Raw genomic sequence first — 25441 nt, 5'->3', positions numbered from 1 at the left:
CTGGCAAGTACCTTGAAGAGACGCAGACTCCCTGCGAAGTGTTTGTTGCTGTTGCCTTTTTGCCTTTTGGCTTTTTGACCCTTTTTGCCTCCTTGCCTTGCTCCAACTCACATTCAACCTCTCTTCCCACAGATCTCCCCTCTCCAGCAGTGATCCGGCTTGCCTGCCTGTCAACCAGCCCAGTCACCTCACCTGCTCTTCACCTCCAGCTCACCTCCGGTTCCCCTCCAGCTCACCTCCAGCTCACCCAGCCTTTTCCCCCCACATCATCCTGCTAATAAAACCCTGAACTCTACTAAATCCTGCCTCCTGTGTTGTGCGCTCGAGCCTCTCCCCGCTGCCCCTAACAGATAGGATGTGTGTGTGTGTGTGTGTGTGGGCATGTGTGTGACTGTTGGTAACTGAAGGTGTTGGTTTAGCTGTTGACTCAGCAGTGATAAGAAAAGGCTAAATTATTTTTATCTTATATGTACACAGTCACACTGCAAAGCTTAAACAAACATAATTATTTACAAATTACATCAAACCACACATAAATAGGTCCGGTTTACATATAAACATGTCTTCATAATGTAGTACAAAAATCTTTTAAAAAGGCAAATGGCAGTTCAACATCTTAGATGTTTTACAAAAACACATTTTATCTAGTTTTAGTCCCTTGAAAGAACAGTTACTTTGTACAAACTAACATGTTTTAATAGAAGATGAAGAGACAAATAGGGAGGAGACAAAATAATGTTACTCATGAAAGAATATTATGAGTATTAGTGCATACCTTCATTAGTTTACTACATTGTCAGTGAGGCTTTCTGTGTTTGGCATATATTGTATATATGATTCCAACTAAACTTTCAAATACAGCACACATTAGTTGACCTTGTCAAACCTCAGTCTAAAAGGAATATTTCACCTTTAAAATGTGCATTTGTAGTCAAGCACTCAAGTATTTGTATCAAGTACTCACCACTTTCTTTTTCTTACATGCCTCAATGATGAACGGAGAATCCGAAAACAGAGTTAATCCTTGATGAACTAAAGTAAATGCGGGCTTGGTTAATAACAACAAAACAATATAAAATACAATAAAAACTTTAAAAACTTTAAAAAAAGCTTGTGAAGTAAAATCCAAGTCTCATGTATCTAGTCGTATGCTCACTGCTTCCCAAACACATGCATTTATGCTAAAATCAATCATTTCAGGTGACACGCTGTTAGCAACTGATACACAGATGGTTACTTTAAAGGTGAAGTATTCTTTTATAGTGAACTGAAGTAACATTTTATATGACATGGCTGAGCTCTGTTTAATGCAAATAGTTTAGGACTATTAGTGCCTATTAAATTTGAAAGTGCAACAGCCAATGGGGAAACACCACCACTCGGCTGACCAATTATATAACTTATATAAAGTTACAGGGGCAGAATTTCATGTTTACAGGGCCTGCCCCGTTGTTAATTAATGCAGCTTTGAAAAACATTATTTTGTCCACCCCCACAGATCATATCAACATTTGGTAATGTTGGTTACTACTTCCAGCTTTAGTAAACATTAAAATCTCCTAGCAAAAGCCGTCTGAATTAGGTGCTTTGTTCCCTGAATGTGTTAGTGAATGACACAGAGCGTGTTTGGTCATTCAGCTGGGGCTTCAGTATGTCGTGTACAACAATGCTGTTGTCATACACCTCCTTTTCTACAACCATGCTTATTTAAAGCTGATATCTCATCAAGTGGAAATGAATGCACTCATTGTGCTGGAAGCGTAAAGCAACTCTTTTTCTACTGGGACGAGAGGAGACGAACAGCATCCTGCTAGAAGGGACAGTCCAGGTCATAGACCCGGCCCATATTAGTTCAGTATTCGTTCAGCTGAGGAATACATATGAGGCAGCCGGTAAACTGAACAGTGATGACTTCATCATTCAGCGACGTCACAGGCAGAAACCCCCAGTGACAGTCTCGATAGTTAAAGTGTGTCTGTTGTCCATTTCTGTGCTGATTCAGCTTTCCTTCACGGTCACTTGAGTATATTTGCAATCAAAGTAATTCCTGTCATCATTCATCAGCTGACATGCAGCTCCTGGAGAGTGTAAGTGCTCAGTCTCTGTGGCTTTCAGTCCGTCAGACGATGAGGGAGTCCCGGCTGAGAAGAGTGCCCTGATGAGAGTTAAAAATGTGCAAGTGATCAACACAACAGCAGAGTCTACACCAAAATATACACAGCAGAAAGAGAGAGTAAGGCTGCTTTCACAGCTGTAGTTCAGTTAATTTGGTTCCGGTTCAATGGGAAAAAATTATACACTGTTGCATTTTAGTTCTGGTTTGGTGTGTGACTTTTTCCAGTTAAACGGACCGACAGGTAACTCATTGACTGAGCAGTTTTGGTGATTATCATCGTTTTTTACATTTATATTCTTTGGTGTCACAAAGAGCTTGCAAAGAAATAACTGATAATTAGCATTATTAGTATAATTAGACTGCAAATGATGCAAAGAATGCAAAGGATGATAAAAGGCGTCTTGTACAGTAACGATTCAAACCTTATCGTTGTGGGATCGCTGTCGCACCCTTTTTAATGGACTGTTGTGAGTACACAATGTCTCACAGCAGTTGTAGATTTTACAATCAGTTGGATTTATTGGCTGCATGCATTTATTTTAGCATGCTAAAATCAAATATCTGCTATCATAAATCCTGTCGTAGGTTCGTTTGCTTTCACAACCCAAACAGACATCACCGAGTCTGCTTGGAGGTGAACCAACCACCTTTTCAAGCAGTTGCAGTTTGGTTGCTTGGACCGCACCAGTGTTCAATTGACAGCTTTCACAACAGCCAAAATGAATAACCGTTGTATTAACACCAACCGGACCAGAGTTTGTCTTAACTGAACTGGTTAGGTGTGAAAGCGGCCAAAAAGAAAGTAAACATTAGCCAAACAGGGTTAATATCGTGAACCTGGGACAAACTGCATTTCAACTGTTGTTCAAACTCCTGAAAAATTGAATTGAAGCCCCTGAAAGATATGCCTTGGGGATAAATGTATCCTGTGCATGAAGTCTTTGGCGTTCAACAGCTTTTTGACCCAGGTTTGTCGGGAAGGAGATGACCAGTTATGATTGTTATGGAGGGAAGTCGAATACAGAACAGAGTATTCTACCTAGTTTTCACTGTAGTAGCTTCTGAACCTGACCTGTCAAAGGTACAACAACAACACTTACTTGGTAGTTAAGCTTACCAAACTACAACTTACTTGGTAGTTGTAGTTTGGTAGTTGTTTTCAATGAGTGAAGCTGTGTTTGTGTTTTTCTGGTCAATGCGCCTCATGTATCTGCACGAGCGCCTCTTAATATCTTGCGTTGAAATAACTTCAACTCAGAGCAGAAAAGCAGGATGTCATTTTTGTCCAATTGGATTAACAGAGAGGCGGGAGCAAGCTGGTCTTTTTTTTAATTGTAAGCTCCACAAAAAGGGACTGTGGTGCGCCTCACACTAAATTTGAAAACTAAACTGGAACTAGATTTAATCCCTGGTTCCTCCAGAAGAAAAATGCTTAGTTCCTGAGTTCCTTGAAAGGTTCTTGGGCCCCTAGGAAAGTAACTTCATTGAAAACACCCTAATTGACTACCTTAAAAGCAGGAAAATACAACATTGAGTGTTAAACACTTTGCAGTTAGCCTAGTGTTATATTTTTTATCAATTACGTACCAATAACACATTTTCAACAACTAGAAAAGTTGCTACATGAGCTCTACTCACTGCTGTTAATCTGCAAATTAACATTACCAGCATTCAATCCTACCAATGATTCAAAGGCTTGAATGTAACTCACCACTTTCCGGTTCTTGTCTCTAGGTTCCTCTCTGCGACCGGGCAGTAAATGGGCAGGAGGTTGAGAGGAGCGAGCGTTTGCTGGGGGCGGCCGTGGAGACGGCCTATCAGTTCTGCTTCGCTCTGTGTCTGAGTAAGGTGGCAGTGAATCTGCCTCAGGCCTGTTACTGGGCGATCGGCTGCAGTGCCGACTAGATTCCCCGCTACTTTTTTTCGAGCTGCTCTTTGAGGGTGTGTCTGAATCTTCCTCACCCCGAGCCACACTCTTCCCCTGGCTGACCCCTCGTAACTTAGCCTTACGGTCGAGCAGGCTATTCAGGAACGTGCCATCGTAGTCCTTCTCCTGAGAAGAAGTCGACGGTGGACTGAGTCTGGGAGGAGGTGGGGCAGGGCGCTCGCCGTCCCAAGTGCCCCTCCTCTTTTTGGGCGAAGAAATTGGGCTTATGCTATGTCCGTTGTTCTTGTTTCGTCTGGGAGGATCTTCGAGGTTGCTGTTGTCTCCAAGCTCATTTTCATCATTGTGATAATGCTGAGAGGGACCATTACGGTAGGAAGGATATCGACTGAACTCCAGAACCTCCATCTCATACTCTCCCCTGTCTTCTTCCCTTTTCATTTCCCCTCTGCCTCCTCTCTGCTTGTAAGAAGCAGCAAACTCCTCCAGTTCATCGAGTGAGCCGGTTCGTCCGGCAGTACGGTACGTCTTTCTATGCAGATGTTCGGAACGAGGATTCCACCTGCAAACACAACACAAGGATGAGAGACGACCAACAGGGAGATAGGAGGTGACATGAGATCAGAATTTATTGTGTATATTTGTATGAAAATATACAGAGTCTGTGTATGCATTCCTAGCATTAGGGCTGTCAGTCACAGAGCTACAACAACAATGGAGACAAGGTTGTTTATAAGACAGAGAGTTTGTCAGATTTGGTCCACTGTTGCAGGGTATACCTATACAAGTAGTTGTGTTTCTCTCCTTATGGACACTAAAAAAACGATATTCGAATAGTTCAATTCTATGTGTTGTTTTTATAAAGGAATAGTTATTAGTAATTCTTCACAATTTGATGGCACTAATTCCTAATTCGCTGTGTTAACATGCACTTAAATAAATAGGCTACAGTTGGTTTTCTCAAGTAAGCTGCTTAGGTGTCATGTATTATACACAGGAAACCATTTTTTAAAATCAAGTTAAAGATTAGAGAAACTCGACTTCTTGTCCATGTAAGCAGCTATTAATCATATTTTTATGCAGGACAATTACTTAACTAAAATAATTCTACCCAAAGTTCAACTCAAACAGATTCCACAAGTCTAAATGTGTTGTTTTTTCATACTACTGAACATTTGACAGGGGAAAACTGTCAGGAATCTCTGTCTTCTATAGCACACATGCTTTGAAACTAAAACAAGTAACCCGGTAACAAGTAAAAAAGTAACCCGGGACCTTTAGTGCATGTAGACACACACAGACGAGTATCAGTACCTGTTGGGGTTGTCCTCCTCGCTGTGATTCTGCTGCCGTTTATTTCGTCCGGGCCTCCGTGACTGTGAGGAGGACGGAGGGTCGTCGCTGTACCGCCGTGGAGGAAGAGGCTCCTCCTGGCAGCGGCGTGGCTCTGAGTCGTTGTCATCACGATAACGTTGGGGTGAAGGTGGATTGTCACGATAATGCTGCGGCTCTGGGCTGCGGTTGTCACGGTAGCGTTGGGGTTCAGACTGAGGGTCGTGGTCAGGGATGGCAGGCAGAGCTTTCTTCTGGACGTTTCGGTATGTTTGGCGGAAGCCGGTTTCTCCCTCGTGAAGGGAGCTCAGCTCGGACATGCTACAGGCTGGACAGGTCAAAAATTAAGGCATGGATAAAAGAATGACTAAACACAGAAATAAACAATTAATCAAGAGGAAATTCCTCATTAAGGAAGCACAGAATTTAAGAGAAAAAAATAGATATTGATTGAAAGATATTGCAGAGGAATAAAATCAGATTTGAGGTCTGCAAGTGATTACAGCAAGAGTTGGAGAGAGAATTGTTAAAACATTTTCGGTCAGGTGAGTAGGCATGCACACCTGCTACTATGCACATCTGAACTACAGGAAATTCAATAAGCAGAATGCTTGTGCAGAGAGGCATGCCAAGACAAGCTGAAGGGAAAAAAAGCCAAAGAGACACTACCAACAGTATAAATACAACAGCATGCATTTTCTACTGAGAGCATCAACATGCTTTGGAAGGTCCTGACAGCATTTTCACCAAGATCCAAAGGACGGGTTTTTGGAGCTTACTCTGGCGGCTGATGGACCTGGCAGGGTTGAAGTGAGCCAGTTGTTTCTCTACATACTGTAGCACCCTGAGAGAGTCCTGATCCTGAGGTGTAGGCACACGGTAGGGAACACCTACAGCATGCATCGGCACTGCAGATACACACTTGACCCATCAGTACAGAAACCTCTTTTTGTGTGTGTGTGTTCAGTGTGGATTAAGAATCATACTCTTTTTCTTCTTTCCTGTTTCCAATTCAATTACAATTGTTTCTGGCCAAATTTGCAGACCACATCAGTTTACAACATTCACAAAATAATGAACTGAAAAACAATTAGTGCCCAGAAGATGCAATATTTCTAAGTTCATAATAAACTTTGAGGATGGATTACTTTAATGGGCTATGAGATTAAACACACAGATTCACTCACTCAAGTGGAAGACCTCACCTGCTGTGAGTAAGCTGCCGTCCGAAGCTGTGACAGAGGACATCTTGTCCACCAGAGAAGGGGGTGCAATGGGGACCATTGTTGGGACACCAGTGACAAAGTATGGAGGGTAAGCAGGTGTCTGAGGGGTGGAGGTGCCCGTCTTTATACCTTTACCTGCCATATATACTAGAAAAGTAACACACAATACCATTCAGACTTTCCAGAAAAACATACTTTCTGGTGTGTGTGTGTGTGTGTGTGTGTGTGTGTTTGTTTATACTCACAGTGTCTTGGGCAGCAGCATGTGTCAGGGCAGCACCAGCAGCTGACGTAGCAGCAGCAGGAGTGAGGACAACACTGACACCAACAAACCCCAACCAACAGCAGGAATAAGACACTGCCCAGTGCCACTGCTGACACAAACACCCACTCTGCAAGTACATACAAGACAGAATCCTGTATTTAGTCCAATATATTCACATAGGAACAGTTTGACCTGATCACATCACTGTGTACTGTGTACAGTACTATACTAAAAATGGCTGCTTGCTTTAGATGGCATTCTGCTGGCATTGACCGGATTAAACTTGATGCAGCAGAACCGGAAATTCTGTTTTAAAACATATACAGCAACTAAGCTTTCTATAACTTTTTTCAGATAATGCAGTCAGACTCCTCAAGACCTGTAAATGTTCTTCAATTGATGGAATTTCACTTTCACTTTAAATCTTTTTCAAAAAGACTGTAGCCCAACTGCTCACTGTTGATCATATTGTTCTAAGAATGGCTCATGTTTACACTGGGACATAATGAAAGCATAAAGAAAAACGCCAAAAAGCATACTGAAATAGTTTGATTTTTTAATACGCTGTTGAACGCAGTGGTTCCACAAGACATTGATGAACACAAATGAAGAATCAATTCATAGTTTAAGAAATGGGCATAGATAGTAGAAGTAGTGGGAGTAAATAATCTAACTAGGGATTGGTTAACTCCAAGTTAAAGTGACTAAAGTTACTTGATTACTATTTAGACAACCAATGAATTGCTGTAACCTTGTAGAATGTAATATTAATTCTACAAGATTACTGTAACTGGGGATTAGGAAGTAACACTGTTAATTACATCTTCATCTCTTGTTCAGAGAGCCTTAAATGTGTTTGTCAACAAGCAATATTATTTTTTTCTTAATTTAGCCTTTAAAAAAGTTTGTTCATTAATGCAGGTAAGCTGCTTGAAGGCTTGATTGAATGCAGTGGCGGTTCTACACAGGGGCCTCCAGGGGCCACTGCCCCTGTGAAGAAGCCCTTGGCCCCTGTTGTGGCCCCTGTGTCAAATTAATAATAAAACGATCAATTTATAACGATGAACAACGGAACAATTCTTACCTTTTCTTTGTTCAAACAATATCTCATTGTACACAAAAGGAACCCAGAATATGTACATTGTATTATAGTTTAATTGTGCAATAAAAGCTTGTGTAAATAAAAAGTAACAAAGATCATTCTCACTGTATTGCACTTTCAAAATGAAATAAAAAGTAAAAAATGAGAAATGTAGAAAAATAACTTATTGTTGGTGAGTTTCATTGTTTCAATCAATGTATTTGTATCTTCCAAATATACTTATTTGATATTTTTGAATAAGCAAAAATAAAGGTTTCTGAATGCTTAAATATCACCTTTGCCGTTTTTTAATGTGCCCCTCTGATTAAGCACTGGCCCCTGCTTGGCCCCCACAGTAAAATTAGTCTAGAACCGCCACTGATTGAATGATATCAATTCTTCCTTAATGTGACGTATTGGATGTTGGGATGGGACATAAGACAGTGAGAATCTATTCTGTAAAGCCATGGGATATCTGGGAGATGTCCCATAGGAGATTGGTCGTTGGTAGGGAAAAAAAGGCTGTATTGTTAAAAATGTATCTTTTATTATTGGGAGCATGTATTTTTCCCTTTTTCCCAGGATGTAAATGTTTTTTCTGGGAGGTAACAGATCGGAACAAATTAACTCTTAATAGTGGGGCGGATTAGCTGAACAATCGTTCACTTTGTGATAAAAGCATGAAATTTGGTAGATGTGTTGGTGAATATGTTTCGAACAAATCTGGATATTGGGCCACCTCAAAAGCGCCCCCTAGTGGCCGTGGCAGGCATTTGTTATACAAATAAATCAATGATGAATAAAAACTGCCCTTTTAATAATACCAACTGGTGATGAATTGTATATTGTTGGAAAGCCTGATTAGTCACCTTTACAACGAGGTACAGCTTGTAAGGATCGTGCATTCATGGAATGAGCAACGGGGCTAAACGTGTGGGTAGCACCCCCCAAAAATGTGCATCCCCTGTGGGGCTGATTAGCTCAATAAATCACAAGAATTGTTTATTTTGTGATAGAAGCACACAATTTGGTGGATATGTTGGTGGATATGTTTCAAACAAATCTGTATATTAGGCCATCGCAAATTCGCCCCCTAGTGGCCATAGCAGTCATTTTCTTCGTTAAAATTACAAAAAATATTTAAATTATTTCTTAAAATATTTAAAAAATGTAAACTAAATATACAAACGTAAATTAAAAAATGTAAATACACATATTAAATTAACAAAAATCCAGTTAGACACTCTTTCAGTTATTTTTCCTGCCCCACCACAATCGGGCTAGCCATCGAGCTAGCTAGCAAATGAGCTAGCTAGCATTTGCTTCCTGGGACAAGCAGTGCAGTGGACTGTCCATCGAGGTATGTCTAAATATTTTATTTCACCTGTTATAATTATGAATAAAATATACTATGAACATCATAAAGGCTAAAGAGAAAAACAATCATCATGGGCCTTGGCGGAAAAGTAAATTAGCAAGATAGCAAAAATAGGTACTTAAGCTAGCTAGTTAGCTTGGAACATGTATCAGTGGCTGTTGGGTGTGAAAGCTTAATAAGACACTGTTAAATTATGTCCTGTGGAATGTGGACATCTCTCTCTGCACACACACACACGCACACACACACACACAGGCACACACACACTATATGTAATGTCTCCTTTGCCCATGTGGTTCTTTTTTTCTTTTTTTAAATGTATTTTATAACTCCATCACAGTTAGTCAGGCGGCTTAGGACCAGATTTGAGAAGAAAGGGACACGCCGGACAAAAGCACCAACATTTTTCCACATGCTCTCTATCACCAATGGTTTCAACTTTTGGTAGGAGCCACTTCATCAAGATTGCAGATAGGAGACGGCAGCCATATAAGCCATAAGTCTATGAGAACCAATATATCTTCCAAGCCACTTAGAAGGTCAATCTTGGTGTCAAAATATACATTTTCTGGGTCAAAGAATCATTTAAAGCTATTGAGAATATCACTGGATGACTCACTGTAAATAATTTGTTGATCAAGATCTGACATGAGATGAAAGCGTACCCTTGATTTTTTTGAGCAGTGTACATGGCAGCTAATCCACACTCTCCCGTGAACATTGATTCCAAACAGTTTCAACTCAGGATACCCTGCTGCAGCACTTGAAGCGAGTTGCCCAGTCTGAGTGAAAATGAACATATCTATTTGATCAAATAATCATCTAGTGATATTCTCAATAGCTTTAAATGATTCCTGGACCCAGAAAATGTATATTTTGACACCAAGATTGACCTTCTAAGTGGCTTGGAAGATATAGCATTTCTCATAGACTTTATATGGCTGCCATCACCGCAATCTTGATGAAGTGGCTCCTACTAAAAATTGAAACCTATAATGATAGAGAGTATGTGGAAAAAATGTGGTGCTCTTGTCCGGCGTGTCCCCTTTATTTGGCTAAGCCGCCTGACTAAGTCACACACCTCAGTACAAGGATTTTGCCAGAAAGAGTAACCTGCTACAAGTAACCCTAGTAGAATTTTTAAAATGTATGATTTTTTTCTCTGTCTAAAAGTGTTTTGTTTTTATTGTTGCAGGTCATACAATATTGAAAATAATTTTTTCTTTTTAAGGAGCAACAGAAGAATACAAGCCAAAGAGGAGGCCGTAGCCTGTGAATGGGAATATCAAGACCTAATAAAATGTTATACAAAGTTAATGTTCTTTTCTATTAGACTGTAATAAAGCTTTTGTCACTTTAACATGTCTCAAAATTATATTTGTGGTGCTGAAAACGTGAAACAGCAGCTGTAGGGTAGGCAAAGCATTCCTCGCCAGTAACCACCGGCGGCCATTTTTAAAAATGGCCGCTTTTAAATGACCATTTTTAAAAATGGCCGCCACAGCCATCATAATTTTTTTTGCGATGGCCCAATATCCAGATTCATTAAACATGTATTCAGCAATGAGTGTACCAAATTTGATGCTTTTATCACAAAATGAACGATTGTTCAGCTAATCCGCCCCACTACACAGGGGATGCACATTTTTGGGGGGTGCTACCCACACGTTTAGCCCCGTTGCTCATTCCATGAATGCACGATCCTTACAAGCTGTACCTCGTTGTAAAGGTGACTAATCAGGCTTTCCAACAATATACAATTCATCACCAGTTGGTATTATTAAAAGGGCAGTTTTTATTCATCATTGATTTATTTGTATAACAAATGCCTGCCACGGCCACTAGGGGGCGCTTTTGAGGTGGCCCAACATCCAGATTTGTTCGAAACATATTCACCAACACATCTACCAAATTTCATGCTTTTATCACAAAGTGAACGATTGTTGTAAAATATTGAGCTAATCCGCCCCACTATAACCAGAATATGAGTCATAACAAAAAGCAGCTTTCTTAAAACACAGTGTTGGAGTATTAAATTGCTGAAGTGAGTGATACAGCAAGTACGATAAATAAACTCCATGTATCTGTCTACAGGGCACAAAGCAAAGGAAAGGGAAGGAGAGGGCAGATAAGGATATCTTGAACAATGTAAACCAAGGATAACATTGTCTCTCTAAAAACACACACACACACACACACACACACACACACACACACAGGAAACCAGATTTTGCTAGAGGAAGGAAATGGACAGTTTACGCAGCTTGGTAAGATACTGAAGATTTGGCTGTCACAACAAATTTGCTTGTAATGTGATCTCATTTGCAACCCTTCTGCCACTTTTCTCGGCAATCACACACACACACACACACACACACACACACACACACACACACAAACTATAACTAACACCCTACATTTTAGACATTTCAGAGTACTGTAGGAGACAATGTGGACAAAGACCAGGGATAAGCCTGTGAATCATACCATGTCATTTTGGGAGCTACTTCCACACAATTCATCCATTCATTTATCGCCTCCCCACAAATTCTATGATAATGAAATAGGCATTAAAGGAATTCAATGTGACATAAACAAACCTCCCTTCCCCTTGATCACTGTGTTTTTACTGGGTAGTGTCCAAATGATGTGGGATGACATGCTAACCACAACCATAAATAACTATAATGACCATAATAGCTGTTTTCCAGCTCATCGTACTGGGAGTGACGGCCAGCTCATTATCTGATGGGCGTGGATCTGTCAGTTTGGTTATAAACAGCTCGGAATTTAGCTTTGTCAAAGCCTCATTATAGCTGAATCACAAACACCTGTTGCATTATCTACTGATGTGAGACGTGAATAGATAACGCGGCATCAGAGTGGTGAGCAGAGGAACCGTTAAACATGGGCAGAACTTTTTTTTTTCTCTCATGTGCCAAATGTCACAGTCTTCTTCTAAACTGCTTATATTATGTGCAAGGACCAATATCATTCAAATGGTTCCTACACTCATTGTTAAAGCAATAAGTAGGGTTAGTATGAATGGAAGGAACCAGGTGAAGGGGAGAGTACATTATGCCCCTACCTGGCATAATCTTCAAATCAAAGCCTGGCAGCAGATCTTCAGGAACACCTGAGAAACCTGGAGAGAGACAGAGCAGAGGTGACAAAAGGGAAAGAAGAGAGGAGAGGGGATGGGGTGATAAAAATGATTGATTCAAAGAAAGTTTTTCCAGCAGCAGCATGCAAGAGAAGGAAGACAAAAACAGAGAGAGACACAGAGAAAGATAAAAGATAAACAGATAAAGAGCAAGTCAACAGCAGCATGCATCAGCACATATTCTAGTCCAGTTCCAGAAAGTCTCCATATCAGAGAAACTGATTACCACATTGCTCATCTGATTTCTGATTAAAAGTTGCGTATGGTTATCTGTCCGGTAAGAGGACAGACTGGAACATGAATCATTCTCATGAAGACAACATGACGAATAGGCAGGAGCTGTGAGTAATGTTACATGCAGAGTTGCAAAAAATTCAGGTAGGTAGGAACATTCCTTCTGTCCAGAGCCAGAAAACAGACAGCTGAGAAACATTTTGTTCCTGAAACTCTTTGTCTTTGTGTATCTGTGTATCCTGGATGAGACCTGGATTGCCATAAATCCTTTATTTCTACAGATAATAAGCTCTCTGTAATTTGACAAACCATGCTGCTGATCAATTCAGGAAAAGTTGCTAAAGACAGCTGAATTTGAGCATCACCTTCATGTAAGCTTTGTTCTTTTATCAAACTGAATATGTTCCTGGGTTGTTTGCAAATTTTTTTTTAGATAAATTCAAGATATTAACTACAGGAATGGACACTTGCATTTGAACGCCACCATAATTTTAACAAATATAAAAAAGTTACGATTTTATGGAGGACTTTGTCTGGAACTATGTCTTGTCTAGCGAGCAAGACATTTTCCCAGAATATCTAAGTATTCCTTTAACTACAGCTCCAATGAGGCTTTAACAGCGAGCCAATGGCAAAGACGGATGGGATGTCACATTGCTGATCGTTGAAATAATCATAATTTTGATAAAAATCAGTGTACTAATTTATTGATAATGATAAATTGTGGATTTATCTGTTCTTCGTCATTTGTAGCCTAAGTAAACATTAGGAAAAACCTAGGCTTTGTGGTTAGTTCTAGGTTGCTGGCTTTTTTTTTGCATGTACTCTAAAGCTCCCTTATGACAACTGTCTATGGGTCAGTGAAAATATTATAATATTATTATATGTTAAAGTACTTCATTTTATGTATAAAATGAAATGTGTTATAGCTGATGTATCAGCTTTCTGTCTTTGATATATACACAGTGAACTTGTTTGTTTTTTAAGTTTAAAAGGTTTAGATCATTTTGGTGGGAGGTGAGATTGTTGGACTTTTACACGTAAATATGTGTTTCAGTAAAAAAAAAATAGAAACTATTCCCTAAATAGTAAATAGAAACATACATACCCCCTAAAAAACATCACCACCTGTTAGTTGTTGTTACTGCTATCTTGCTGGTGTTATGGCTTTCTCCTTTTTATTTTGACACAGCTTTAAGGGAATTCACACAAGGTCACCAGATGTCTGAATAAAACATGAACATTTCCGATAAGAGGGCAGTGTACCATATGCTGGTACAAAAATGTGCATGAGTCTGTTTTGTTCACAAAAGCTGAAGCCTTGTGAAAAGTGAAAAGCCAGAAGTTGAGTGTGATGTGAGCAGATACTGGTGTTTTACTATTCAAAGTGTGATTATCGCAGAGAGGGGGAGAAGAGTGCCGATTAGGTGAAAGAAGGACTGGAGTAGCAGAGAGCAGGCTGGACTATCTTGGCCTCAGTCTGGCTGACTGTGCACATACCTCACTTAGTATCTTTCTGGAAGGCTACGTGTTTTTTGCTAGATTTGGAAACAGAAAGAAACCTTTTAAGGTTACTGAGAAGCAACTGAATCACCATATTAATACAAACAACTACATGCTTAAAATGGCATTACGTGCAGTTAAGGCAACTCTAAGTTTGTATCTACCGTGTCTCCCCTCTGCTCAAGCAGTTAAACAAATCTCACTTGTGGAGTTTTCAACTTGCATGTGAATTTGTCTGCAGACTAGTGATTCACCAAGATTTACTTTCAAATATTTAGGGTTTGCTTATTTTTCCCTATATGGCCATCCAGGCGGGTGGTGTTCATACACTGCCACCTGTACTCCTCCTATGGAAATAAATTATAAAGGGAAGGTGAGCCTACATGCTGGTAGAGCTCTACACACCCACACACACGTAGATTAAAACCATGCATCTACTTTAAAGTTTCTGAAATTGTTCAAACCAAGACTAAAATCTCTTGAACACATGGCCTTACTGATGCTATACCATTGGTTTTCCAAACAGTATTTTGGGACCAGCAATTAACTTGCTTGATTTTTGTTAATTTAATTAAATCCCATCAAGAGAACCTCTTTATGCTTGCCCTCAATTACAGGCAGGTCAGAAGTCATGGTGAGCGACAGAGCTTTTCTTCATACCTCCTAACTCAAGACCACATTTAAGCTAATATCAATATTAAAGAAATAACAGAATTTTGATAGGGTCTCAACTGGTTCCAACCTGCAAACAAAGCAAACTTATCAAACATAGATGCATGTTTCTAGTTCTAAAATAACAGGATGAATAGTTAAATATCTGTAGCTCTGTCTATCTTTTCATGGATTGCACTCTTTATGTGTTTTGTTTATTGCTTAACTAAATCTCTCATTCATGGATGACTGGATCACACAACATTCCATTTATTCACTCACTCACTCACTCACTCACATTCACCATCAGTGATTTAATGTGAGTGTATCTATTCATCTTTAGTAAGTGCAAACATTTCAATATTTTAAGGAATTGAATTGTTAGCAAATAGCTTCTGAGCTAAAAAAAAATGTCAATGTAACTCAAAGGGTAGAACAGAGGGAAGCAGAATCGTTGCTTCTCACATGGTGTCACTCTCCATCTTTTGTATCACTGTGCTCTGCTGTCCCTCCTCCACATCATTAAATCTTCCCTCTCTTCTTTGCCATGAAGCCATTTTCTAAAAAAGACAAAAGCCCCCCCTGAGCCAGTTACGGTGGCCCCAACTGTTGTTATGGAAACACAACAAGTGCCTCACATGCCATATTAGTTACACCCGGACCAGGAAATACAACATTTTAGCACTGTGGTAGATTTAAGGTATCTCAGGCCAGGTTAAAGACTGCAAAGGGCAACTCATGCAGAAAAATAACATCATCCCTACTTGCCTGTGGCATTACCTGTGACATATTATCGTATCAGGGCCGTCCTCAACATTTGACCAGGTTCAGCATGTACTCAAATCTTTGTGTGTGTGTGTGTGTGTGTGTGTGTGTGTGTGTCTTTTGGGCATACACATAAGTCTCAGAGTGCCAGCCAAACAAAAGTTCAGCCTCAGAGAGTGAATTAGAGTACCAAGAGCCACATATCCTCTCAGCCGTTGTTATGGTAACATTTGTCAATGAACGCAGACAAGTACACCGACACTGTAAAGATACATCATACTGCAGACACAAGGGACAAACGGATTTAACGCACACACACACACACACCCACACACACACACCCACACACACACACACACACACACACACACACACACACGTTCAGTAGCATGTCAAAGACTCAAACAAGTGATAACTAATCTGCAGTAACTAAGTTTCAAGATCTTTCCTGCAGTGGCATACAGTTTCAGTGAATGCAGTTCCTATGGTTACAGATTAGACAAGACCGGCCAAGAAGTTGCGTTGCTTGTTGTAAATCAGCTCATTAATGAGCCTGTATTGTGCTGTTGGTGATGAACAGCTCAGCTTGTAAAGGCTGTGTTATATAATAGCAGCTAGTAGAAAAAAATCAATTTACAGTAAATTATGTCAAGGATCCTGCAGCATGAAGTCTGCCAGTCTAATATTGTACGCAGAAGATGATGGGACACAGCTAGAATCAGTAGCTGTGTTGCCATTAAAGTCAAAGCGAATTTTGAAGCGAAATTTTGAAATGTCGTTTCCATCAATTGGTTTAGAGCGAATAAACAAAGCTTCATAAGTGTACTTTGTACAGAAGAGGGCAGTGTAATGTATTACTGAAGGCTTATCCATCAGTAACCAAACAACAAAAACAACTACAAAAACTATCAGACAACTTTGGCCATCCGCAAGAAAATGGAGAGAGTTGCTTCGGGAATTGGATTAAAATTGAGCAACTTGTAATTATTCTTTAATGTCAGCTAATCTTGACCGGCAGAGCTGAAACAACTGATCAGTCGTGTGAGTTAAATGTTTGCTACATCAAAACTTATACGGAAAAAGTGTTTCCATTTCCTGTTCGGCACATTAGCTTTTTTTCGAAAGACAAAAACCACCTCAAGCAGCGTAAAAACTTTTATGTGAATTTTTGAAAGTTTTATCTAACTTTGATGTTCCCATGTAGACCACATCAGCAAGTGGTTTGAGTGATCCATTCACAATAACTCTGGGACCCTGTTTATGCTTGTATTTAGCACTGACCACTCTGATTGCTGAAGACGCATTTTAAAACTAAGTGTAAACGGGGTAGGCCTCAAAGGGGAATAAATTGAGCGACTGCACTCCGCTGCTATCAAAACTATCTGTAAGAACCTAGGATTAGGGTTATCTTTTTCATCTCATACCTAAATGCTATTCAATATTCATGTAGGGAAAGTAGCGGCAGCTTACCAAGAACCAGCAGTTCCACAGAGGCTTCGTTCTGTCCCTCTAAATCATCTGATATAACCACTTTACAGATATAAACTCCACTGTCTCCCCACTGGACCTCTCCTATGCGCAGGTCTGCCTCTGCATGAGAAAAAAAAGAAAGAGGTTAAAGATATGAAACAAAATTCCTTAAGATAATTTAAATAATCTTTTGCTATGTATATATTTACTTTTATGGACTTAGCATCTTTGGCAATAAAACTATTTGAGGATGAATTTAGTTTTATCTCGTTTTCAGCTTCATGTTGTGAACATTATTTGCCTTGAAATTTCAAACTGTTGCTGTCTTTTCAAAGATATAAAAATGCAGATGTTTCTTCTTTTTAATATGCATCTTCCAAAACATGGAAGTGGTTCCCTTTCAGCTTATTTACTCAGTACAACACATGTAGTATACTATATTTTTTATATAGCTTTCTTGTTCATCTCCTTCAGGGAACAGAAGTTCCATGAAAATTCAATTTTTGTAGTGCATTAATTTTCAAAACTTTGACATACTATATGGTAAAAGTGTGTTGTATGTGGCAACCCACGTGTGATTGTTGAACATGTCATTCCAAAACAATGACCCTTCATCACTCTCACTTTCTAAAACAGCCTCACTGTTTTAGAAAGACTTTCCACAAGTTTTTCAAACCTCACTGGTGGGATTTGCTCCCCTTTAGCCATTAGAGCATTAGTGAGGTCGATCGCTGATGTTGGGCGATAGGACCTGGCTTCCTGTTCCTTCCAGAGGTGTTGGCCAGTCAAACTCAGAAGACCAGAGTAGCTCCAACAATTGGTGCCCACATACTTTTGGCCTCATAGTGCATTGATGATAGTTCAGGATTTCATTTTTCTATTTATGGAAGCAAAGATTCTAACAAGATGGGATTTCATGTGTCCGAATAGGCCCAAAAAATCCAACACACAAGACAATGCTGGGCCACTGACTCCATTGTAAGGGGGTCAGACATGTAAATAAAGCAGAAAGGAAACAGGGTTATATAATTCACTTCCTTTTCCTGTTAGTCAAGGAAGGGGGAGGAGAGACAGGCTGACCAGACCACATCACCGTGACCTGTCTCTACTTTAACACAGTACTGCCTCCACTCATTCTACATATAATATTATAGTTTACTGTAATTCACACACTCCAAAGTCATGCATGCCGGATGGACTACCAACTTTGAAATAACTTTAAGTGCAAGTGAGTGCGTTTGTTCGTTTGTGTCAGCCATGTGATTAACAGAAGACCCCCTGCCCATTGCATGCTGGGACAGACTCCAGCCTCCCTGTGAACCTGAATAGGATTACATGAATCTGGATGACTGGATGTCTCTAAAGGCAACATAGTTAAAGCTTTCACTTTTTTGTCCATTTACAACATTGCTGTGCTGACCTGTTTCAGGAGAGGAGGTGGAGTGGGACAGAAAAAGAGAAAAGACAGAATGAAAGAGAAGCCTTACACTGACAGAAATAAATGTGTGGCTGGTGCGATGTGAAGATCCAGAGAGTGAAAATAAAAGCGAGACATTGAAGTACATCAGAGGGAAGAAGTGAGAGGTCAGGATGAATGAGAGGACAGCATGAAAACCATTTCTTTTGTCTGTGTTCCTGGCTGGTGAAGAGAAGGTCGATTCTTTAGCCAGAGTTAGAGCTTCATAAATCTGAAGCCTGCAAACAAGGCTTCCTCTCTGTCTTCAACAAGTGCACACACACAACCACAAAAATACACACACGTACATGAATGTATGCACAGTAGTGTCCCTTAGATGATCTTTAAATGACATGATAGTAAGACAGCAAGAGAATGTAAAACTGAGGACGGGGGGATGGCATAAGCACAAATTGCCGTAAGCATTCAAAATCATTCATAGAAACATTTTTTTTAAAAAGACGTACTGAGAAATAAATCTTTTCTTGACCAATGGAAGACAAATTATGTGATGATGACACTGTTTTTAATATTATAGCAAACAGATTTTCAACTGATATAGCAATTTTGCCTCTTTAACAGCTGACGTATACCAATATATCTGCGATACTACAGTGTCAGAAAAACCTACGTATAAAATATATGTAAAATGTTCAGTTTATAGTACATTACTTTATGAAGTCTAAATGTGCAATTCCATTATTCAGGATTATTATTGAGATAAAACTGGCAATGATGATCTATTATACTTTTCTTACATGCCAGTCTTCACATACACGTTTCTTTTATTAGTGTTTTCTTACTGGATGGTGAGTTTTGTCCTTTTTCTTCCCCCAGAATCAACCTCCCCTTCTCTAACATCTAACACTACACTTGTTTCTTCCCCTGCCAAACTGTAGAACTGGAAAATATCTGTTGCTGGTGGGTATACTTATTAGTTCTGTGTTATGTAACCTTATTGTCCTGAAAGCTCTGAGAGTTTTCCGTAAAGCCTCCTCTGTCTCTCACCCTCCTCTACATGTGTGCAGAATCCGTCTGACTTCAATCCTTTAATCAGGAATCTGTGTGAAGGGTGGGCCAATGCCCAGATTTATGGCTTTCATAAACTTGCCTGGCTTGGCAGCAGAAGAAATAAGAACATTAGTATGGATCAATATGTTACAAAACAATCAGAGAGGCTGTTTTCTCTTTAATGCACCATGTAAATTGGAGACGCCAAAACCCATATCTTCAAACTCAAACGAAGAAAATGCTTTTGGGTTGGTTTCATAGTGTTGGTAGTACTGCAGAAGTCTTACTGTTGATGATGGAGATGTCTCTGTTCTTGTAGTACTCTGACAGTGTGCTGGAGGAACCAGAGATGGAGGCCACAGTTCGGACCGTCCGGCTACTGTCAGCGCAGTCGAGGTAGCCTGCTGTCATCCCCGTCTCGTACCCTCCACCAACTCCTCGTGTTCCACCCGTCAGCCCACCTCCTCCCTGGCTTCCACTTAGACTGTCGGCATAGTTGAATGAATCCCGGGTGCGGTCCCGACAGTATGACTTGTAGACCCATTGCACCACAGGGGTCTGGGTGGACACACTGTTGTACTGACACGGCAGAACCACGGACTGAAAAAGCACAGAATACCTCTTCTCATCTCTCACAAACACATTAACCGCCGAGCAGTGAGGAGGGAGGACATCTGAGGGAGGAGAAGAAGATAATGAAGAAGGATCAGTAAAGTGTGAAAGTTGGAAGAGTTAAGAAAAACAGTTTACATATTCCTTGCAGTCACTGCTGTATATTGGGGCAAAAATCACACTCTTTCTCAGTGATACCTCAGTCTATATATCCATAAATCTGCATTGAAATAATGGAAACAAGATGCCTCTTATAACTCCCTAACTAACCTGACTGTAATCACATTTTTTTAATTTCTTCAGTATCAAAGTATGCCAAATACAGCTATTTATACATCTGTTGGTACATTGCAAAAATGATCTGCTAGTAGTTCTATGTGTTCATTAATGGTGCTAATTTGTTGTTAGGTGGGCGCAGTGTCAGACTTTGAAAAACTCTGGCTTATAGACACACCACAGATCTGGCAGCCAAAACAGGTTTTGGTAATAATAACTGGGAATGTGTAATAGGGGGGGATTTAAGGACTGATTCAGCAGAGAGCATAACAAAATGATTCAGAGACAAGTCGAGGTTCAAGGAGAGACCTGTTCCTGTTTGGTCACTTAAAAAATATGGGACAAATCACATGTTCCCTTAATAACATTCAGGAAAGCAGCACCTTTATTTCCCAAAATGAGATTAAGTATAGTAGAGAATGTCCTTATGAAAGTAACTACATACTTGCATTTTTTTTTATTCCTTTATCAACCATCCTGCTTGGTAAGAAAAATGAAGAAAAACAAGGCGGTGTTGAAACTGTTTGAGTTGCTCCTGCTCAGTGAAATCTGACTGTGAGCTGAGTTGATTCTGGGTCACATGATGACCAGGAGCTCCAGCTCTGCAGTTCAACAGCAACACACACTAGAGAGATGACCATGTGAGAATAACACCCCCCTGACACACACACACACGCACACACACACACCCAGAAACATCTGTGCATGCTGCTGTGTATGTGTGTGTGTGTGTTTCTCAGGCTAAGCAGTGGGAGGTGTGATTGAACTGGACCAGTGAACAGGGATGAGATGAGGGATGAGAGGGGGCCCACTTCACTTAATCCAGACCAGGCCTGGTGAAAGAGTTTTGTTTTCTTTTTTGTTACTAAGAGTGAAACTACTGTAACTAAACACCCTCACTTGGTGTCCAAGAACTATAGACTTATGACCAAAAATGTGATAATTGGTTGAAGCCTGAAGACAGGTTTGTTTTACACTAAAAATGTGTCTGGATTGGTGTGAATTTTGGGGGGGAAAAGATGTAAGGAGAATCAAGATAGCTTAAACATAAATTCCTCAGGGAGAACATTTCTCTGACTTCTGAGAACTGCAGCAAGAAAAGCCAGGAGGTTTGTCTTCCTGGGATCATAGGCTGTGGGGCGTTCCAGGCTTTATTAGTTTTCAGAGGAAGCCACCTCCAGAGGAGAAAATGAAAGCAGGAGGAAGAGGTCAAAGATAGTTACTGCTGTAACATTTAGCAAAGGAGTCTTGCTGAGGATGTTTAAAAGATTTGAGTGTAGTATTACAAATATTAGCATTAAAGCATTTCAGTTTAATAAAATGATTAAATAAACTCATTATCAAACTCACAAAAATGAAACGGTATGCCACTGTTGTATTTGTACACTGAACTACTACAGTATGCTGTATTATGCTACTCCTGCTGTATGTATCTTATATTTATTAAATCATAATTAGATTAGCGTCTCACTATTCTTTATTTGATTATAGTTATTAGATAAATGCATCTACATACAATACAATACAATACCATATTAAACTGCCCAAAACAAAATCCCAAACCAAAAGATGTTCAGTTTACTAGAAGACTATTTCATTCATTTGGAAAGCGAGAGCCAGGGAATGTTGTAATTGTTTTTTGTGAACTATTTAAATGGTTATTGATCACAAAAAAAGGCTGCAGAATCACTGTTTGTTGATTAACCACTTGATTATACAAATCTTTTCAGGCATAATCCAGAATATCAGGGAGCTCCACTATTGGATTTGCACACAGATTTCAGTCAAGCACAATGGTTTGGTTTTACATTCTGAATATACAGTAGCTTTTCTATTATCATATAATTTGATTGATATGACCTTTATTTGTGTACCTCTATATATATATATACATACATATATATATATATATATATATATATATATATATATATATATATATATATATACACAAAAAACTTCACCAAAAGTGTAACATATGACATTAACTGATCATTTCACTCAAAAAGGATGTAACAAAGGATACTGGCATAGTAATAACACTGTGTGTAAATTATGTAACTTAAGAGAAATAAATGACTTAGGCAATTTGAACATGCCTTTGTGACTTAAGCAAGATATGGTAACACTTTATTTTGAAGGTGTCTACATAAGAGCCACACAAGCCTGTCAGAAACATGACATGACACGTATCATGAGCATTAATGTTACTTCAAAGTGTCATTAATGTTCATGACACATCCCATGACATGTTTATGACACGCTCATGCCACTCTTATGTAGACACCTTCAAAATAAAGTGTTACCATATCTTGCTTAAGTCACAAAGGCATGTTCAAAAATTGCCTAAGTCACATTTTATTTTGATTTAGGTATAATAAATCCACTTAAGTCACACACTTCACATAGGTCATTATCTTAAAGGGGTAAAATCACATGATCTAATCAACTGAGGATGTAGGATTTACCATAGGTGGCCGGCGTCATGAGGAGATGATTTAAGCAAAAAAAAAAACCCAATTTTGACAAAAAATGACTAAGGCGATTATTTTAACAGTGTGACGACATGTTAACTGTCATTTCACTGAGGGACCTCGTTAAATCTGTCAGAAGTTAGACCTCCTAATTCACAACCCCCAAAGCTGCTGGTCGGATCATTCACACATGACTTAGTAACAGTGGACTGCAGCACTGCGAGCATAACGGACCACAGAGCACCAAGCCACGACCTAACGTTACTTTAACGCTTTCTGTGTGGCGTTGGCTAAAATATTACAGCTTCGGCGGAGTAGAAAAAAACTCCATCTGCTAAAAGAGCATAACTGACGCTCGGCTTTAAATGTGATTTTTAAAAGTTTAAATTCTTAATACGTGTGTAAATTATTAATTAAATTATTGCCAGGTTAAGGTGAGTTAGCTTGGTTAAAGTGACGCTAGCTGTCTGTTGCTTCAAACTTAAATCTGAGTTAAACAACCTGTTAACGTACACCAGTAACCGACTTTTTTCTCCTGTTAATCTTCGCTTACCTGCCACAAAAACGATAAAAATCCACCACTTCGACACCGAAAGCATCTTCAAAGTCCTGTAGTTGAGTTTTATGAAGGTTTTCTGGTGTTCGTCGCCCTGTTTTCTCCTTCGTCTCATCCCTGGACGATGTTACAGGTTGAAGTTTCCAACTGGCACATAACGGGACCACGGCGCTCGAGAAGCGGACCAGCGTCAAGCATGTCAAAATAAAACTCGTGACTTCCGGCAACTGCTTTCAGAATAAAACCGTTGGTGCTGCAGTACATGAGGTGAAAACTTTTGTTGTGCAGAGAGGTAGAAAGTAACAAACTGTATTCTGCTGGAGTGTAGGTTTTTGACAAAGTCATTTTAAGACAAGTTTACCTTTATAAACAAGCCAACAGTTTTACTGATGTCTGTAAAAGTATTGTGATTAATAATTTTATATCTTGTTAGAAATAATCTGTCATTCTGTCTCTGTTGTCTGTCTCTGTTGACGTATGTCACTATCTATGCATGCGTCTGTGTGTGTGCCCTCTCTGTGCATTGATAGATTAATCATGCAAGCTGCTTTGCTATAATGCTCATGTGCTAATATTGTTGTTAAACTATTGGTAAACTAAATACATTTATTCCATCTGCTTAAACTTTCTCTGCCCTACTTAGAGTAAGATTCTATAATCGCAAAAAGATATATTTTATGTTTTATGTTTGTTGCAAAATCTGTGTCTCCAATAATATCTCTGCAAGTCATATCAAGGCAGGAGTTTATGTTTTGAAAGTCTGTTACAGGTCAGGTCACGGACACGGTGTGCTGAGAAGATATCTGACTTCTCTGCTTGGTGACGTGATGTGTCCACGAATGCAATAAACTGACAAATCAACGGATTGAAAGGAGTTCAACCTACATTTTTTTAAACCTCTGTTAGGTTATAAAAAAGGGTTCAGGGAAAGCAGACTGCGCTCAGCCTCCATGAACTGACCAGCCTAATGTCATGTCAGGGATGTGTGGATTGAACCCAGAGACTCTTTAAACTGCACATTTCTTGACGTATTGTAATGAAGTTAAACTGAGAACTTGGACTTCTCCTGCTCATCCTTTCCCCATCAAACGATCGGCTCAGAGAAATAGGTGAGGATTTTGTGTTGGAGTCAGATAATATAATTTTAAAGGTTTCCTCAATATTATTTAAAAAAAAAAATGCTGTTAGCCTTTACTTTAACAATGGATAAATCACTGAAATGCCTTCTGGGCAAAGTGTTAGGGGACAACCCCGGGGCATCAACATGCGGCAACAAGTCTGTAAAGTAAATCCTTTTCTTTTCTTACCCTTTTGAATTTCAAGGTTGGAGGCTCATTTTGAATTCTGCTATCTCTTCTTTTTTTTGTTTGTTTTGCTTGTTTTTAATATTAATGTCAATTGACAATTTTAAGTATGTTTAACTTATAAAAAGTTGTGTTTTATGTCCAGAAGTTGGAAAGAGAAAAACTCAATTACATAACAATCACCAGTAGTTCACTCTGAATCTGTAGTATGGTGGTCTTGAACAAAAATTAAATAATGACTAAACCTTGTACAATTTTAGAATAAAATTTGAAATATTGAAATGTCAAAATACACTGAGTAACTCTTATAAGGGGCAAATATTCGGTATAATCAGTAGTAGCTTTTGAAAGTTGATATATGAGTTAAGTCAAATGTCAATTGACTGCCTCAGGATATTTTCTCAAGAGGGCAGATTTTAGCAAATAATGTTTTATTTTGAAGTCCACATGACCCTATATCCGGTACTAGTTGCCGAGTTGTGTGACTTGACGGAGCAGGGTGGGAGGCCCTGAGACGCTCTTCAGACAATGGATGAAGCGGTGATGGAGGGAAGGCCATTTTTTATGAATAAAAGAAAACCCGATAAAAGTTTAGGATGTGATTGAATCCACTGAATGACAGTAATAATTAATACTTTGACTGTCACTACTAGTAATAATAATTTTAATAAACATTTGTTTTT

General features: G+C 39.4%; 1 protein-coding gene across 2 annotated transcripts; it reads right to left on the bottom strand.

Moving 5' to 3' along the window:
• Positions 1 to 379: 379 nt before the first annotated feature.
• LOC131989658 (immunoglobulin-like domain-containing receptor 2) lies at positions 380 to 23569 on the bottom strand. Of its 2 annotated transcripts, XM_059354957.1 has the most exons (10): positions 23452 to 23569; positions 19824 to 20210; positions 17070 to 17189; positions 12372 to 12428; positions 6805 to 6951; positions 6539 to 6706; positions 6113 to 6241; positions 5316 to 5661; positions 3828 to 4563; positions 380 to 2155 (listed from the first exon to the last, which is right to left on the bottom strand). In XM_059354957.1, exons 1-10 carry the CDS (start codon positions 23567 to 23569, stop codon positions 2120 to 2122), a joined length of 2244 nt encoding a protein of 747 aa, XP_059210940.1. In that variant the 3' UTR covers positions 380 to 2119. The 2 variants fall into 2 exon arrangements, with proteins under 2 accessions (XP_059210940.1, XP_059210948.1); XM_059354965.1 differs by lacking the exon at positions 6113 to 6241 and having other exon boundaries at positions 23452 to 23567.
• Between the last annotated feature and the right edge of the window lie 1872 nt (positions 23570 to 25441).

Source organism: Centropristis striata, chromosome 2 (genome assembly GCF_030273125.1).
Source record: "Centropristis striata isolate RG_2023a ecotype Rhode Island chromosome 2, C.striata_1.0, whole genome shotgun sequence".
In the NCBI taxonomy this organism is placed as follows: Eukaryota; Metazoa; Chordata; class Actinopteri; order Perciformes; family Serranidae; genus Centropristis; species Centropristis striata.
This window is presented reverse-complemented; position numbering and strand designations above follow the sequence as displayed.

Coding starts and splice junctions, on each gene's coding strand:
- LOC131989658 (XM_059354957.1), bottom strand. CDS start 23,569: ATGAGACGAAGGAGAAAACAGGGCGACGAACACCAGAAAACCTTCATA. Junction 6,952..12,371: donor TGATTTGAAGATTATGCCAG/GTAGGGGCATAA, acceptor ATGTACTTGCAG/AGTGGGTGTTTGTGTCAGCA. Junction 6,242..6,538: donor CGGCAGCTTACTCACAGCAG/GTGAGGTCTTCC, acceptor GTGTATCTGCAG/TGCCGATGCATGCTGTAGGT.